At 41.4% G+C, this 16,787-nt stretch overlaps 1 protein-coding gene across 2 annotated transcripts in view; it reads right to left on the reverse strand.

Moving 5' to 3' along the window:
- samd10b (sterile alpha motif domain containing 10b) overlaps positions 1-16,787 on the reverse strand; it is a 58,041-nt gene that overhangs the window by 26,390 nt on the left and 14,864 nt on the right. Inside the window, exons 1-2 of one of the 2 annotated variants that reach the window (XM_005931831.3) lie at positions 15,688-16,637; positions 6,409-6,593 (exon numbers count right to left, since the gene is read on the reverse strand). In XM_005931831.3, the coding sequence (XP_005931893.1) occupies positions 6,409-6,593; positions 15,688-15,748 (246 nt within the window). In that variant the 5' untranslated portion in view covers positions 15,749-16,637. Of the gene's footprint in view, positions 1-6,408; positions 6,594-15,687; positions 16,638-16,787 lie in introns of those variants that run through there. The other variant, XM_005931832.1, reaches the window with a different exon arrangement.

A 16,787-nucleotide genomic window follows, 5' to 3' on the forward strand; every position in this document is an offset into this window, starting at 1 on the left:
AAGCATATGTTTGGACTGTGGGAGGAGGCTGGGATACCCGGAGAGAATGCACAGGGAAAGCATGCAGACTCTGCACAGACTCAGTGTAGGGGAGGAGCCAAGCCTGCTGGTAGATTAACACCAGAACCTTCTTCCTGTGAGGAAACAGCGCTAATCAGGCTCAGATCTTGCTAAGAAAATTGGACAAGTTGTGCTCTCGGGACAAAGTTTCCAGGATGACCAATCTTGGATAGTTGTTTGAATTCTTGTATGTTAATCTCACATAACTACTGAATAATTTGAATATTCCTTACCGGACTCATAGGAATTCTGTTTACATCTTGATATGATGACTCCCCAAAGAATCTCTAATCATTGGCACCTGGAATCTGATTTAAATTTTATGAATTTGAAAGTATAACAAATATAAGAGTGTCCTCAGTTTCTTCCATATAACTAATCTGTTCTTTAAGATTTGCTTGAATTATGAAACAAAGTGTAAATTTAATGCATCACTTGTTTCAGAACATTGCTTTTAACAAACAGCCATTGTTTCAAAGAAATGTTGTTCATGCAAATATGGGATATGTTCACCTTTTTTTCAAGTTGTATCAGCCTTTTAATGTAACTGTATTAGTAGCCTAAAATGTACTACTGTTCTTTTAATCTATAATTTATTTTTATGACTTCATCTTTCAGAAACTGCCACAAGGGCACATAATAAATTCTAATAACTGAGTATGCTATTAGGTGCATTAATTTATTCAGCAACACAAGTTCTGTCTCTATCTGTTCATCATTTTTTGCATAATCTTTTCTTACCCACCCCATACTCTGACTTTCTCTCTCCACTTCTCTATTGATCCTTCTGTTTGTATCCTCGCACAGCATTTGTCCTCCCAGCGTACTTTGTTCTATCATGTCTCTGATCTCCCCACTTCTACTAGCTTCTCACAAATTTTATCCACCCTCCCTTCCCCCCCCTTCTCACATGTTCACTCCCTTCTATCTTTTTTCTGCTTTGACTTCTGTGCACTGAGCTACTTTTTGTCCATATTAGTGCCTGGGTTTTGGTGCGCGTGGACTTGCAAGTATCTGTGCGCGTACGTGCATGCCCTGCCTCTCTGTGAAGCCGAATCGGGGGATTAGCTTAAAGTCAAGGGAGCGTGGGGAATCCTTAAAAATCACTCTTTGTGACCGATAACGCCTCTCTTCCGATCACTGCCTGTGTCTCTGCGCAGCCAGACCCTGCCTGAGATTGATCAATGACGTTACGCCAATTAGCAGTAAAACTCTGGAGGTGGGTGTAAGTGAATGAGTGAATCGATGTTTTATAGGATGCATGTCATGTACTGTATAATCTGTACATGACATGCATACTATAAATATATCACCTGCTGCCCCTCTCTGCTCTGCAGCATTTCCTACCGTATCTTTATCTCATCACAGGACAGCAAACACTCAACCCGTGTCCTGTATGCTCTCCCCTCTGACCGAACAGCTCGGTTTCTCTTCCATTTACTGTACAAATCTAAAAGTTGCTGCAATGTCATCATATGATTGCATATTTATCCTCTCTTTCCAATCCGAAAGACCCTGACAGATCCTATCCCTGATTCCTTCATGTCTCTTCACACTTCTTATCTTTCATTCTTCTAGTAACAGTGAACCCCATCCCTTTTCCAGAGCAGTTTCTGTTGCATCATTTAGCACCCCTGTGTCTCCCACTGCTATGTCTAGCCCTTTGCATTTGTGTGTTTGAGTGTGTCACTGTGATTCTGAAAATGTTTCAGAAGCTTTTGTGAGTGTCTACTTGATTGTTCCTGTGCAAGTAACTTTGTGTGAGTGTGCGAACTGTCAACCTCTGTCAGCTTTGTGAAACTGCCTTTGGTTGTCCTCAGGACACTCAGTGCGTAAATGGCTTGCACTCATGCAAATATGAACAGTCTCTCAGTGGGTGGACAAAGAGCCAGATGGGATTTTCACAAAGCTTTCTATTTAGCATGAGTCAAACATGTGTCTTAGGCAGGGCAACACATCACCGAGTGGCAGGACAAGGACAATGCAGTCTACAGTATTTCTGCCTCGATGCAAAGCCACTCGTACTTATCTCTGTGTGTTTCGGTGTGAACCACTAGCCTTCACCATCAGCACTACGCCAGTGCACCCGACGGGCTCCAAAGTTATGCTTTACATTGGGAAACTCACAATGTGGTCTGGTTTCCTGGCTGAGCTACATCCCTGCCCTCATCCATAGCCACATGCTGTGGCTAGTGACCGAAAGTATAAGACTGCAATTACAAGCAGCAGAGACTAGGTTCCACTTAAGAGTGTCTAACGTATCCTTTGCCGGTAGAGCAGGTGATCAGAAGGTGCACAGAGCAGAGATGATTCTCCTTCACACTGAAAGAAGCCAATTTAGGTTCGGGCATCTGTCCAAAATGCTTTCTGCCCACCTCCCAGGTGAGCTTGTTTTAATCATGTCCAACTGGGAGGAGATCCTCTGGCACGCCCATAACATGTTTCTTTGTTGGCTTGGGAATGCCACAGTGTTTCCATATAGGAAGAGATGAGCTTTAGTGGACTCAATAGATGGATGAAACTCTCAATGAAAATACTAACATGCTGGTGATAGGGTGGCAAATTGATTGCCATGTCTTTCATCCTGGCTTACTATGTTACTACACTGACATGAACTAATTACCATTGAAAAGAAAGTACAGATGTGGTTCGCCAGAATTTCGATATTTCACAAACCTCATCAGGATTCATACCCTTAGACCATGAATGTCTGAAAAAAGTTTCATGAAATTCATCTGGATCAAGCTGTGAACTGACTGACAGACCAACTGTGGAATCTGTAGAACCATGCCATTATCCTGTCTAAAAACCTAGCACTTTGAAAGGAGCCTATGATGCACATTGTACAAGTAGTTTGCGTGTGCCTTAATTTATTACAGCAGACCAATCTAAGCAATCTCATACATGTTCATACATGATAGAAGTGAGTACGTAAGACAGAAACATATGAAACAACATACATTGGTGCTATTGGCGCAAAAGTGAACACTATTATATATGTGAGAATAGGGAATATACTCTTTTGTATCACCTCAAGTCAGAAACTGTCTTCAATAAGGATAGTGGTAAAAATTTTCACTAAGTGGGTTTTTTTTATTTGCCCACCTAGCATAGCGTGAATAAAAGCCTCATTTCCAGTAACTCACTTGGTCCTGCTTTAGAGAAAGGAGACACAGTGGCTTCTATACCTTCCTAGATTGCATTCATTTTATTCCACCTATTCCCCAGTCTCATCTAAAGGTTCACCCACAAGCTGTGAGTCAGACGGCAAAATGAGCCACCCACAAACCCCTCCCTTCACCCCATCTGTCTATCTAAACAGCCAATTCAGGGATGGCACAGAAGGTACGTCAACTACGCAATAACTAATTATTTGGAAAATCTAGTCAGAAGACAGATCTCTGTAAGCCTAAACTTAATAAGGCAAAGGAGTATATAACCTCTGTTTCAACATATGCTTTTGCTGACTCCTGTTGAGCCAGCTGCTACTGTGTGCAGACAATATCTAACTTGTTTACAATATAAATTGAGCTGTTTTCAGTGCAATTGTCTACCCGTTGCAACCTTTTTAATAATCATTTCTTGGTGTCTTTCCTTTGCTTTCATTTTAATAAAATTAAAAAAAACTGGAATATAGTGCGCCGTGGTAAAAAATGTTTTTAAAAATTACATTTTTGATATAGTTTTTGCATTGAAAATATTTTAATGCTGGGGGCATCTTTTCTAATAATGGCCCCTTTTGTGCATGCATGAACACCAATAAATATCAAAGATTTCTGTCCTCCCACTCTGCTGTCACTATTTTCTGTCTCCACTGACTGAGTGTTTGGATAGCAGTGCACAATGTGTTATATAAGCTTTGTTAAACAGATCAAGAAATTCCCCAGGTCCCACCTTATACAGAAGACAAGCTGTGTTTCACTTAACTGGCTTCCTCATTACAGCTGATGTGTGCACAACCAGTGTAATGGAGCATAATCTAATCATCCTGAGAGAACTGGATACATAGAAAACAATCGACAGTAAAAACGCACCAATATACACCAGTGCTTAAATGTATAGATGTACGAATGGACTCTGAAACACTTTCTGAATGCGCAGGCACTCATTCTCACACGCACACGTATCAGACAGAGCTGGACAGCTCTCCCATTTGTTGAATAATGCATTAAGAGGCTTGTTGCCACAAGGAAATGATAAGCCTTGCTTCTCATGGTATAGAGGAGGTTTAATTATCCGGTGTCTGTGTAATCACATGGAAACAGCTTCCCACTCGTCTTTCATTAGGCCTTTTATAGCCGTTATAGCTGAGTGGGCACTGTTTTATGAATTATTGAACAAATTTTGTCGTGCACATGTACATCTTAAGGCCTCAAGGTTGCAAATTTTCTTCAAACCAGTGGTGAGACAGAGCAAATGTCCTCCGCTAGCCTATCTGGTCTCTTTCATTTGAGGAGTAGGAGAAAGGACAGGAGCTGTTGTGTCATGTGCTGGTTTTGGGTAAACACAGACAGAAAGCCTTAAAATAGATTTTTTTTCTCTCTCTTTGTTTAGACTGTCTCTGGTGCTGGACAGATGGGATTTCATTTTGCACAAAGTGATGTGTGAAAGAAAACGATGCTCCGGTTGCTGTGCTTAAATGATACTGCTAAGAGCCGCCAGACACACATTCTGCATCCATCAATCAGCAGTGAAACAACTTCAATATGTAGTTTTTATACCAGTCAGTTCCGCTAAAGCTTTGCTGAGCATAAAAAAGGGGGGCCTGAAAAAAAAAAACATGATCTGAGACATTTAGGTCACTATAAATTGCATGCTCCTGGGAGTTTATTTCCTGTGCAGTATGTGCTTGCTTGGACTGTACAAGAATAGTTACATCAGAAGGCAGTTCTCACGCCACTCCTGAATTATATAAGTTTTTCTCTGGTGGTATCCACCACAGTCTAAGATGAGGCGAGCCAACATTATGTAAATTAAACAATTAGTCTTCCTCTTTCCCACTAGACTAGATCGCTTTAGGTGAAGCTCCCGTTGCTTGTGCACATTCCTTTATCTTGCTGTATGATACGTTGTGTGGATAGGTTCGCTGCACCACACTCTTCTGCATGAGCTTAGACACTGTTTTGAAATTACATACATTTTTGTGACATATTATTTACTTCCAAGTTACAACAAAATTATACTCAAAGAAAAAGTATTTTTTCCAAATAATTTTACTAAAGCATTTCATTATAATGTAATGTAATATATGACATGTAACATTATTTACAGCAAAAATGGACCACAGTTGGCATAGTAAGTAGTAAGAATGCTTTATGTTTAAATGCTTCAATCACACAGGTCTAGAGGCTGGTTAGCCATCATGTAGCAACCACTGGTTGGAGAATACACATTTTTCCTCATGACCAGTGGTTCTGAGTGGTTGGTGGCAGTTGCTGTGAATTTGATTGTCAAATCCCTCTTCATGCAAGCCTTTCAGAGACCTGCATGCAAGTGTATTCTGTGACAGATTGGCGAGTGGTTACGAGTGGTTAGGCGGCGCAAAATTGAGTGCACAGGGGTATTTGGTGCTACATCAAAACATCCTTGCAATTGCTTTGATTGCTAGCAGGTTGCTAGGGTCGCCTGTAGCTTGCATGGCAGACATAAACTTGGCTGCAAATACCAGCAAACTACTCATCAAGCAGTGAGGAATGACTGAAAACTCTGATGCAGTCTGGAAATAAAGGTTTCACTTGAAATGTGTTGGTTGCAGTGGTAGGGTACAACTTTTGCTTTGAAAGCAAACATTCCCTATTTCCAGAGAGTGTCGCACTTTCTCGTGCTTCACTCGCTCACAGTAAAATGGGGAGTATTTGCAGTATTTCATTCAAACTATATACAACTGTGAGCAAATCAATCGCAAGAAGGTTTTCGGTACAGCACTCTTTTTTGCAAACAATCACAAGTGTCAACCAGTTACCTACAGCAACCACTTGGGCATTTCTTTGTGAACAGTGACTGCCGGTCGCTAACCTGTCTCAAGGCCTGTGTGACTGAGGAATTGCTATTTTATATCCAAAGAAAGAGAAACTTTAAATTTCTGTATAAAAATGTCATTAAAATGAACTGACAAGAGTAAACTGTAACTGACTGACTGCACTGACCCTAAGGGTACTGCAAAGTGTGTTGACATAGAGGGGGAGGGATCTTAAATTTGTTTTTCTAAGATGCTAAATTCCCCACTGGCCTTTTTAATTCTGAAAAATAAAAATAAAAATATAAGCAAAAACCCTTCAGAGTCATTCACATGCACTGAAAACACTCCTCCGCATTGCCTTCGGTTTGTGTGTGTGGACATCTTCATACCTGGATGCCCTCTGTGCCGGGCTGCTGCAATAGTTTGACGGTGCGTGTGTGTGCTGTCTTCTGGCCACGGCCGTCGTGCCAGGTCAGGTTGCTGCCTCCGGCGTGACGCGGCAGCTGGTAACTCAGCTCCTCAGCAGACACCGTGTGCTCCAGGGAGGCACGGCAAAAACTGAAGCTGGACGCCGCTGACAAGAGAGCAAAGAAGAAGAACCAGCAAATGAAACAGAACGAAACAAGCAGAGGAGAAATAATAGCTACTGATAAGCACTCACTTTGTATTTTCTTTACAAAAGGGGTTTTCATAAGGTCCATGGACTAAGAAACAAGAACATCCAAACCTAACAAAAATAAATGATTGATAATCCTCTAGGAGCTTAACAGGAAGCATTCACCCCAGATTACATGCTGTGTGTTCTGATTCTATAACAGCTACAAACAGATGGCTGTTTTGGTGATGGTAGTGGGCAGCAGTGCAACTACAGTGTGATCTCCAATTATGCTGAGTGCATATTCACAGAGGCACCGCATGATTTCTGGAACTGTGTCTCTCTTTCAGATTAGTCCTTGATTATTTAAATCCTACTTCATGAATATTTTATTTTTTTTCTTTTTCTATCTTTACCCCCGTTCCCTGTCAAGACTAAATGCTTGCTATGAGACACTGAAGCAGACAAGTTGTCAGTGCGGGGTCAGAGTATAGTTCTGTGAAGGCCAAAGGGCATCTTCTACAGTTCACATCAAGTTGAATGAGCTATTTTACTGCGGTTAGTCATCTGTAGCCATGGATTTATTTCAAAGCGTAGACACGCAGTCATTGCTCAGTTTACCTAAGCATTGATTTAATGTGATGTAATGCAAATAATAAGAGGCTAGGCGGCAGGAGGCAGTAGAGGGGTAAAAAGGTCAAGAGGGTGTGTAAACAGAAAGAGAACTGATGACAATTAACTGGTTAACATAGTCATTTTGCGGTAATTAAAAAAAATGTGGTTGATAAGAAACCTGCTTATTAGTGGTAAATGAGAAACCTTGTTTACATGCAACCACTGATATTCTGTAAATCATTTATACACTCATTCTTGATTATTTTGGTTCAAACAAAAATGAAATAATATTTACGTTTTGACTGCAAGCTCTTTGCCAGTCGAGTAAGATTTGTTTAATTTCCATTTTGTGGTACACTTATTCAAGTTCTCATGAATGCAAACATCAAATCAGACACTAACATGGTTGCAGCTCGGTGCATTTAGGCAGTGTCAGAATGGGGAAGAAAAGGTGATTTAAGGGACTTTTAACGTGACATAACTGTTTGTAACAGATGGTCTGGTCTGAGCATTTAACAAACTGCTGAGCTACTGGGATTTCCCCCCCATCTTTACCATCTCTAGAGTTTCCAATGACTGGTCATAAAAAGAGAAGATATCCAGTGAGCTGCAGTTCTCTGAGTGAAAATGCCTTGTTGATGCCAGAGGTCAGGGGAGAATGGTCAGACTGAGCTGACAGCTAGGCAACAGTAACTCAAATAACCACTTGTTACTACCAGGGTATCCAGAGGAGCATCAGAGAATGCATATGTCAAACTTTGAAGCAGATAGTCTACTGGTATGTGTCCATTCCTGTCAGCTAAGAAAAGGAAACAGGCTATAATTCACACACGCTCACCAAAATTGAATAACAATGGAATAATTTTGTCTGGTCAGGTGACTCTCGATTTCTGCTGCAACATTTGGGTGGTGGAGTCAGAATTTGATGCCTGGATAGACTAGAAGAAAGCCAATGACTCAATGGCTCACATGGATCCTAAAATGTCTATAATTATACAAGATCAACATGGTCTTTTGAACAAGTCACCATCAAATGCGGGATATACCAGGATGCTCTGTCACGACTGCTGTTTGGCAAACGGCCTAAAAAACACCCTTAGCCAGATCATCAGCCAGACTGGCTACAGGTACCGAATACAGAATGGAGTAAACATTAACCACCTCCTCTACATGGATAACATCATGTATGTTATAAGTTAAAAACGATATAAATTCTAGGACTAGGATCAACGACATCAAAATGCCATTTAGACTGGAGAAGTGTAGCTGGATCGTAACTAAGAGAGGGAAAGTAGTCGGAACTGAGGGGAATGCACTACCAAAAGGCAACACTGCAGACATCAAGGACAGATACAAGTACCTGAGAATCCCACAGACAAATGTGAAGCACTTGAAAAGAGACCACATCTTTGCTGCAACCACCAAATACCTGCAGGGAATAAGGCAAGTCCTGAAGAATCAGCTGAATGGGAAGGACAAGATCTGGGCAATCAATACCTACATCCTACCACTCATCAGATACCCTGCTGGGATAATCAGCTGGCCAAAGGAGGTGACAGAAGCCACCTACATCAAGAGTTTCACCACAAATGCAGCAATCTGTAACTATAAACTAAGTGGAAGGATGGAGGCCGAGGACTAGCGTGTGTCAGATCCACTATCCAGGATGAGACAACGAACATCCATGACTACATTAGAAAGATGGCCACAAGTGATCACATGCTTAGTACATACCATGAGAAAGAATAGGAGCAACATCAGGACCCATTATGGAAAGACAGGTCCCTGCACTGTACATACCACCGGCAGATAGAAGAAGTGGCTGCAGCACAAGTATGAGCTCTAAGTACAAGCTCGATAGAGGCACCAAACACAACCCCAGGTGCAGGCTGTATAAAAATGTCCCTGAGACAATCCAGCACATAACAGCAAGGTGCAAGATGCTAGGAGGCAGGGCATACATGGAACACAATCAAGCGACTGACATAGTATACAGGAACATCTGTGCTGAGTATGGCCTGCAAGTCCACAAAAGGTCAAAATGGCACACACCCATAGGGTTGTTAAGAATGACCAAGCTAGGGTCTTGTGGGACTTCCAGATACAGACACAACTGATGATGGCTATTCAACTGGAGACAGTAGTGGTGGACAAACACTTCTACTTCAAACCACAAGTTTTATCTGACTATGTGAAAACCATTAGTGAGATGGAGACAGACTTGCTGATGATAGAAGTAAAAGTGAAATGTGGAATAATAAATGTTGTATTCATTACTTATTGATCTGAAAGTCTCTTTACAAAAGAAGAACAAAAGCACATGCTTTGAGGGAACAACAACAAAAACTCCATCTTCTGTGAATGATTTCTTAAATTCTTTTCCTCATTCGTCCAAAGAGAGAAGCGAGAAACTGAACTGGGCTGAATCTGATCTTTCTGATGTGTTCATCTATCAGTCTACCAATTTTCTACATTTTTTTTCTGTCTTTAAGGGACTTTTGACACTTGGTCATCTTGAAAGATAGAAAGAAAGAAAGAAAGTTCATTAACTAACAAAGGATTATAATCTTTCCATTTCCATATTAGAATTAAATAAAGGCCTGCTGAGACCTGCTGTATGACAGCTGAAAATGGTGGGAAACAGCTGGTTGCAGCTCCGAGTCAGGAGGGGACACTTTTTTTTTCATCCTACACGTCGGTCGAAGTGAGCAGTGGTGAATACAGAATTCACACAGCCATGATGGGAAGACTAACAAAAGGGGGTAGAGATGAAAAAGAAGAAGAAAGACCTGTCAGGAATCACTGATGTGTAGCCTTTTCTGCTTCTCTCCCTTCGTGTACGGTTTTCTCCCTCTGCACTCTTGTCTTGCACTTCACTCCTGCTTTCCCCATTTCTGTATGCTGCCACTTTTGTGTCTTCTTAAGCAGTATCTTCCTTGTTTCCCATCTTTCTTTTTCTCACTCACTCTCTTTCAGCTTTCTGGTTGTCAGCTCTTTGGGGTTGTCAGGAAAAACCAGGCCCAAACCTGATGTAATTACTGCCAGTCAGGGGGAGGAGACAGGAGGAAGAAACATGGGAAGCTAAGTGCCTCACAACCCTAAAGACCTGCCAATCTCACAAAAAGAGGCAAGAGAAAGTGCACAAGCAAGAGCAAGACAGAAAACAAAGTGAGGCGGGAGAGCCAAGCTGCAAATTAGCATCAGATTCATGCAAACCGATCAAACTTTATAAAGGTGAAAGAGCTCCAGAAGAAGGCAGGGAGACACATTAATAGACCACAGAACAACTTAATTTTACAAGCTGTTAAAGAGCAAGCTTTCAAGGTATAAGATGTAGCAGACATCACTTTTAACAGGATCGTGACTTCCCTCTGCCACTGAAATCCCACCTTTGCCACATTGCCAGGCCTCACCACTTCCGTTACGTACAAATGAAGACAAACTGCTCATTCTGTGGTTTAATGGACTTTGTAGGCTCTCCCTCCTGGGACAGGATACTGCAGAGAATTTAAGATGAGGCAAAGATGATTAAATATCCATACCTTTCAACTGACATCGCTTTTGAAATGACATTGCACCATATCCCTCTACTGCTTGCTTTTAGGGACGCAAAGCTTTAAGACCATGCACGTGCACTATCATCTATCTGTGTTAAAGCCCTTCAGATCTTTATGATCTGGGGTGATTACCACCCTTACCATAAAAAAAAAGGTGTTATCAGTCACCTTTACTTGTCTGTCTCAGCTTGAATTTGATCTGACTCGACAACCGCACTATCTCCACTGTCCTATTTGTCACTATCTGGTGTTGCATTATCTCTCGCTGCCCTTGCTGGTGACTTTTTTTCACTTCCAGCCGAGGGAGTGTTGAGAAGACAACTAATGATGGAGGGTGGATGGTGGGAGGCAGAATGGAAAGACAAAAGCAAGATATGTGTCTTGTGGGTAGCTGAAAAAGAAGATATACAGTGATGGAGTGTAATTTAAGTCTGTACCTCCAGCTTCACATACTGAGAAAAAAGGTATGTGTATAGTGAAGGTGCCAAAATCAAGGGCAAAGTGTCGGACAGGTGTGTGCGTCTGTTGTGTATGTGTGTGTGTAGAGGACAGGTAGGTCAATATGACTCAGCCCAGTGAAGTGTAACCTCATATCACCTCCTCTTGACGGAGCAGCATATCTGCTGTGAGAGTGGCTGCTAACTCTCAGAGGTATTTCCTTTTGAAAAGGTAATTAAGCTGTTAGGTACAGCACCCAGGAAGGTCGTTCCAAGCCAAATCCCTCAGTAGATTAACATGGCGTCACCGAACATTGCTCATTTGACTCTAAAAAAGAGCATCTAAATTAGTCCATGTGGACTCTTTTGCTGTGTAGGCTTTTTGTTGAAGTTTGATTTCTGCATAACCTTGGCTTCAACTTTAGGATGCATCTGAATATGTGTTTGCTTCATCCTTATGCATGGAGGATGAGGCAAGTGATCCGGTTATCCACCTTATTTCAGGCATCACAGAGACGGTGCCACGGTGTATTTGAGCAGCATGATATTGGCATCGAGTACCTCCCCACCAAACACCTTTTAGTCAACTCTAAGATAAAATTTCTATTTGCAGTCCAAGTTTTATATAAAAGAGGAAAGGAAAAAAATCACAGTTACCCTCATTTCTCTGTAATCTTCAAGCAGGTGAAACTCTATCACACAGTGATTTCATGCCTGTATAACACATTAAACTTGGACTCCTAAATACAGCATTCAGCAGACCAATGCTGCCAACACGTTTACCGATGATCCCAATTTGCTGGTCCTATAGCATGTTAGAGGTAAAGCATGGGGCTATTTACATCTCATCCATTCCACCAGACCCAGTTTTAACCCCAGGAATGAGCCATGAAATTACTTCATTTGAACGAGCAGGAGGGGGGGGGGAGAAGAAGAATCTGGTCGCAGCTTTAAAAATAAATATAAAACCCAGGACCCCAGGGTTTTTCCCATGATGCACTGCAGTCTATTATCCACTGTGACACGAGACATTGTCACAGAGGCTGGGGCTGAGGTTTACTTTTCACAAGCGATCAGTGTCAGGGGAACACACAAACGGAGAAATGGTAGTAAACAATGGACATCCACGACACAGGCTCCAAGTCCCGTCATCAACTCTGATCAGGGCACAGACGAGAGAAATGCCAACTTAATCTGTGTGTCTGATTGTGGGTGTTAGTAAATGCCAGCATACTCACACATACATACATTAATGGGCCTCACAATGCCAGGATGCATACTCATATATTCACACATCTGTACAATCCCCTGTCTGTATTTGTTTAAGCCAGAGGATCTGAGTCAAGCTGCAGAGAGGCTGTATATATGAGGCTGGATTCTGGATTCAAACTGCAGGGCAGTTATGGCTTACAGTGCACAGTGCAGCCAAGAACGCAGCTGGAGTTGCCATTTCTGTTATGATTTTGCCAGTGAGAACTTGCACTACCCTGAGAGCACCTAACAGAGAATAACAAAAGCTGGTATAGGAAATGCCAGGCCAGCCTTGGTCTCCTCTTTGCAAGCAGTGGTGTGTGAGAGAGAAAAAAAAAAGCTCTGTAATGGTCCCGCATTAAGGACAAAATGACTTTTATTCTCTAACTCTAGCCACCACCACACTCTCACAGAGACAGACAGAACTATTGATTATCCATCACTGTTTCAGAGAACATACAATTACAGATCACTTTAGATAAAACAGGCACAGACACAGACCACCTAACTCCTCCAATCGAGGTCACTGGCTGTCATATCCACTCCTGTTCAAAGGAACTTCCTACATGTTTCACACAAGAGGAAGAAAACGAAGGACTACTAGGAAGAGGAGACAGGATATAAGGGTCTGACACGGTCATGCTCTCTTAAGTGGATGACGAAAAGTAACCCAGAGTATAGGGAGAAATAGAACGTCAGGGAACTAGGCGAAATGGCAATTTACAAATGAAAGAGAATAGATGGAAAATGAAGCTTTAGAGAAGAGCATTAAAATTAATTGCACCAGGAAACGAAGGGGGGGGGGGCGAAGAATGAAGGTGTGAACTGCTAAGAAGATGAGTTTGTGGAGATCATGCATGTCTATTGTTTTCTCCCCTTCACAGCCAAGCTCCTGTATGATGACATGGGAGGACAGATTAGATCTCACTGACAATCAATAATCCAGAGTGAATGTCAGAGGCAGAGGGAGGATGAGGAAGGACAAGGGGGAGGAGATGAGCTTGAATAATAGAATTTGAGTTGTGACCAGGGCTGAGCAAACCAGGGAACAGACAAGATGCTTTGTTATAAACAATTTTATAGTAACTACACCCTGAAATGAAACTTAAAACTTGACTTTGGCAATGCATAACTATTCTGGTACCCGTGTGTTTCATTGCAAAGTGATGAAAGGAGCAAAAAACAGCAGCCTGAAAACAAGGATGCTGCATAACGTCAAAACTAGCTCAACACAAATGTGTATGAATTTGTTTTCTGTGTATAAAGAAATGTAGTTAAAATCATCAAACTGCCTATTTTGAATCTTTAATTCTGTTACTGTTTTCACATTGTTGCAAACTCAGGTCTCTTAATTGTTTCTGGTTAAAAATCTTTGTAAGCTGTGCCATCATCACCGCCTCCACCTTCAAATGTGGAAACACTCATGTGTTGTTTCTGTAAACACACCTTTATTATTGCTTTGAGAGTACATTATGACGTATTATGTCGTTGAGGTAAGAGGGCTTGTTGTATGGGTCTCATTTCAAGCCCCGTATTTTTACACTTGACTCCACCGTGGTACAGTAGCTTTGGATCGTTCACACTTTAAAAATAATCCTCATTTATCTGATACTGGACCTTTCTGCAAACCTGTGGCTCATCATCATGCTGTGGCCCCACAGCATATCCACTCTCTCTGACATCATACAAATCCAAGAATTGAAAAATAAACTTAACCCAAGGATAAGAAACAGTCTGAATCCTGGCCTGACCTCTTTATTTAAAACTTTGACCATATGTAGTTCCCTTCACATTATAAAATGGAAAAGATCCTAACATAAAGGCAACTACAGTAAGACTGTAGCAAGCGGGTTGGTTGTAGTAATTAACTACAGAAAATTATCCTCTGAGTCATTAGCCATTTTCAGTGAAAAACTCAGTGTACATTAACCGCCTTGCACCAAATGCCAGATGGCAAGTAACAAAAGGGTGTGATATTAATAGTATACAGCATTCATACATCATCAAGCTTGTGTGAGTGTGGATTGGTCAGAACTGGCTGACAGAGACCTGGCTGGCATGTGAGGACACTACCCAGCAACTGAAATCACATTACCATGTGAATGTTTCAAATACTGAAAGTAAAGACATTGTAGATCTAGTACTACTTCACCTATACAGCCTACATATATGTACCGTTTACTCTATGACACTTTGGCAGTCTGCAGTAGGCATCCACTTATATAATGAATCCATAGAGTAATCATTACAATGAATCAGTGATTTTCCATTAAAGCCTCAAGTGTCACACGGCAACCAGTATCAGTGTTTATGTACATGTTTGTAAAATATTATTTAACAAGAACTACAGAGGTAACACAGATCAATCTGCCTATTCACAACTACTCAACTGCTATCATTCACAATGTGTGAAAAGCTTTGACAAATGTAATGAAATTAGCCTCATTAGGACTTAGAAATTAATCAAGGGAAATTAGACAAGGCATGAAAATTTACTTGAGGTGCTCAGACCGAGCAAAGCGTGGTATACATTTTCAAATACTCGTGACAGTGGCAGTGGTATCCCCAGGCAGATGTTATAATATTATAACTCAAACATGCAGAACTGTCCATCCAGAATTGTGCACTTTGCTGATTTAATTCCATGTTTAGAATTCACTTTTTCAGATGTTTCAGAGAGAGACCGTTTGTCAAACGTGCCGTCCTCCTCTACGCCACAGGAAATAATCCAAAATAATGATGGAAATGAAATGACATAACGTCTCTGCTAAGAACAAAATTGGCTTCTTAAACATGCGGTGTTTGTTTACAGCTGTTCCCCTGAGTGGCAAAACATCCTCAGTGAGTGGATTAACGGATGCTTGGGTGCAAAATATCAAAGCTCTGAAAAACTCAATTTCCTCCTCAACTTACAACCATGTCCTCGATAAAGCCAGCAGGAAATTAGTCATTTAACAGGTTATCGCAAAACAATAGCAGCATTCATCTCAATGTCAAAATATTATCTTTTCATTTAAAGAGCAGTTTAAGCCTATCACTGGAACCAAGAGCTATAAGCCAGATGGCGTGCTAATAAACTCTAAAGTGGTTCAAGCAATGAGACTAATAGGTTTTCTCGTTATTACTGTTTTGTTTTTTCCTCTAAATTGAAATTAAAGAAGCAATTTGAAAAAGCAAAATGCAGTATGGTAGTAGTTCCCAGTTCACACATACCTTCAGTGATAGCCTGAAAGGCTGTCCGGCAGGAATTTGCTAAACTTTGTCTGCTGATCATAGAGAAATCATCTCTTCATACTATTACACGATAACTCCATATGGAGGTGGTGATCATCCACAAGGGTTAAAAGCTCCTGGAGTGATGCAAGGGAGTCTGTGCACAAGCTGCCACTCATAAACACACACACAGTGGCCTACAGTGGTGAGCATGAGCCGCACTTATTTGTGATTGTCATGTGGTCTGTAAATCAATGCAGTGCACTCACACTGCGGTCTGGGTTCAGTACTCAATATGTTATTGAGTGTCCTTAAAGCTTTACTGTCACACAAACCCCGCATTTGCTTATGTATGTCAGCACTCATGAAGCCTTCGCCACATATTAGAGAGGAAACATCGGAGCATAGCGTGGCCATAATAACCATTCGATAACACACAATGTACAAGCACACACACACACACACCCACTCACACACACACACACTATTCTGCATAAATAAACACAAAGGTTATTGAACACCAGAGGATTTGCAAACAAAGAGGTGAATAAATGACCATTGTGAGCATTAGTTGATAATCTGCTCTACACCATCCCTGAATCCATACAAAGACGCCAGGATGAGGGGATAAAAGATGATAAAGAGGAGGGGGGAGTAGGCTTATCAAAAGAGTGGAGAGCTGGTGTGGGGGGGGAAAAAGAGATAAAAGTTAATGCTCTGCAGAAGCTAAGAGGTAAACAGAGAAAGACAAAAGAGCACAGTGAGGCGAAAAGGAAAATGTGCCAATGAATCTGGAGCTGAGATAGATGGGTCGAGACTGAAGGCTCCAGACAGGGAGTTAGTTTGCAAGCAGCATGAATGATTAGAAACTCAGCAATAGAGGCGGTGATAGTGTTAACACTTCTGTCTGCCAACTGAAATATAACTCAGCGCTTCGAAGTTTTAAAAGTTTGTTGCAATGCTCATGTGATGCGATCCAGGAGGCTTCTTCTAATCTTTCCGGGAGGGAAAGAAAGAAAGAAAGAAAGAAAGAAAGAAAGAAAGAAAGAAAGAAAGAAAGAAAGAAAGAAAGAAAGAAAGAAAGAAAGAAAGAAAGAAAG

Source organism: Haplochromis burtoni, unplaced genomic scaffold (genome assembly GCF_018398535.1).
Source record: "Haplochromis burtoni strain Fernald_Lab_line unplaced genomic scaffold, NCSU_Asbu1 Contig_146, whole genome shotgun sequence".
In the NCBI taxonomy this organism is placed as follows: Eukaryota; Metazoa; Chordata; class Actinopteri; order Cichliformes; family Cichlidae; genus Haplochromis; species Haplochromis burtoni.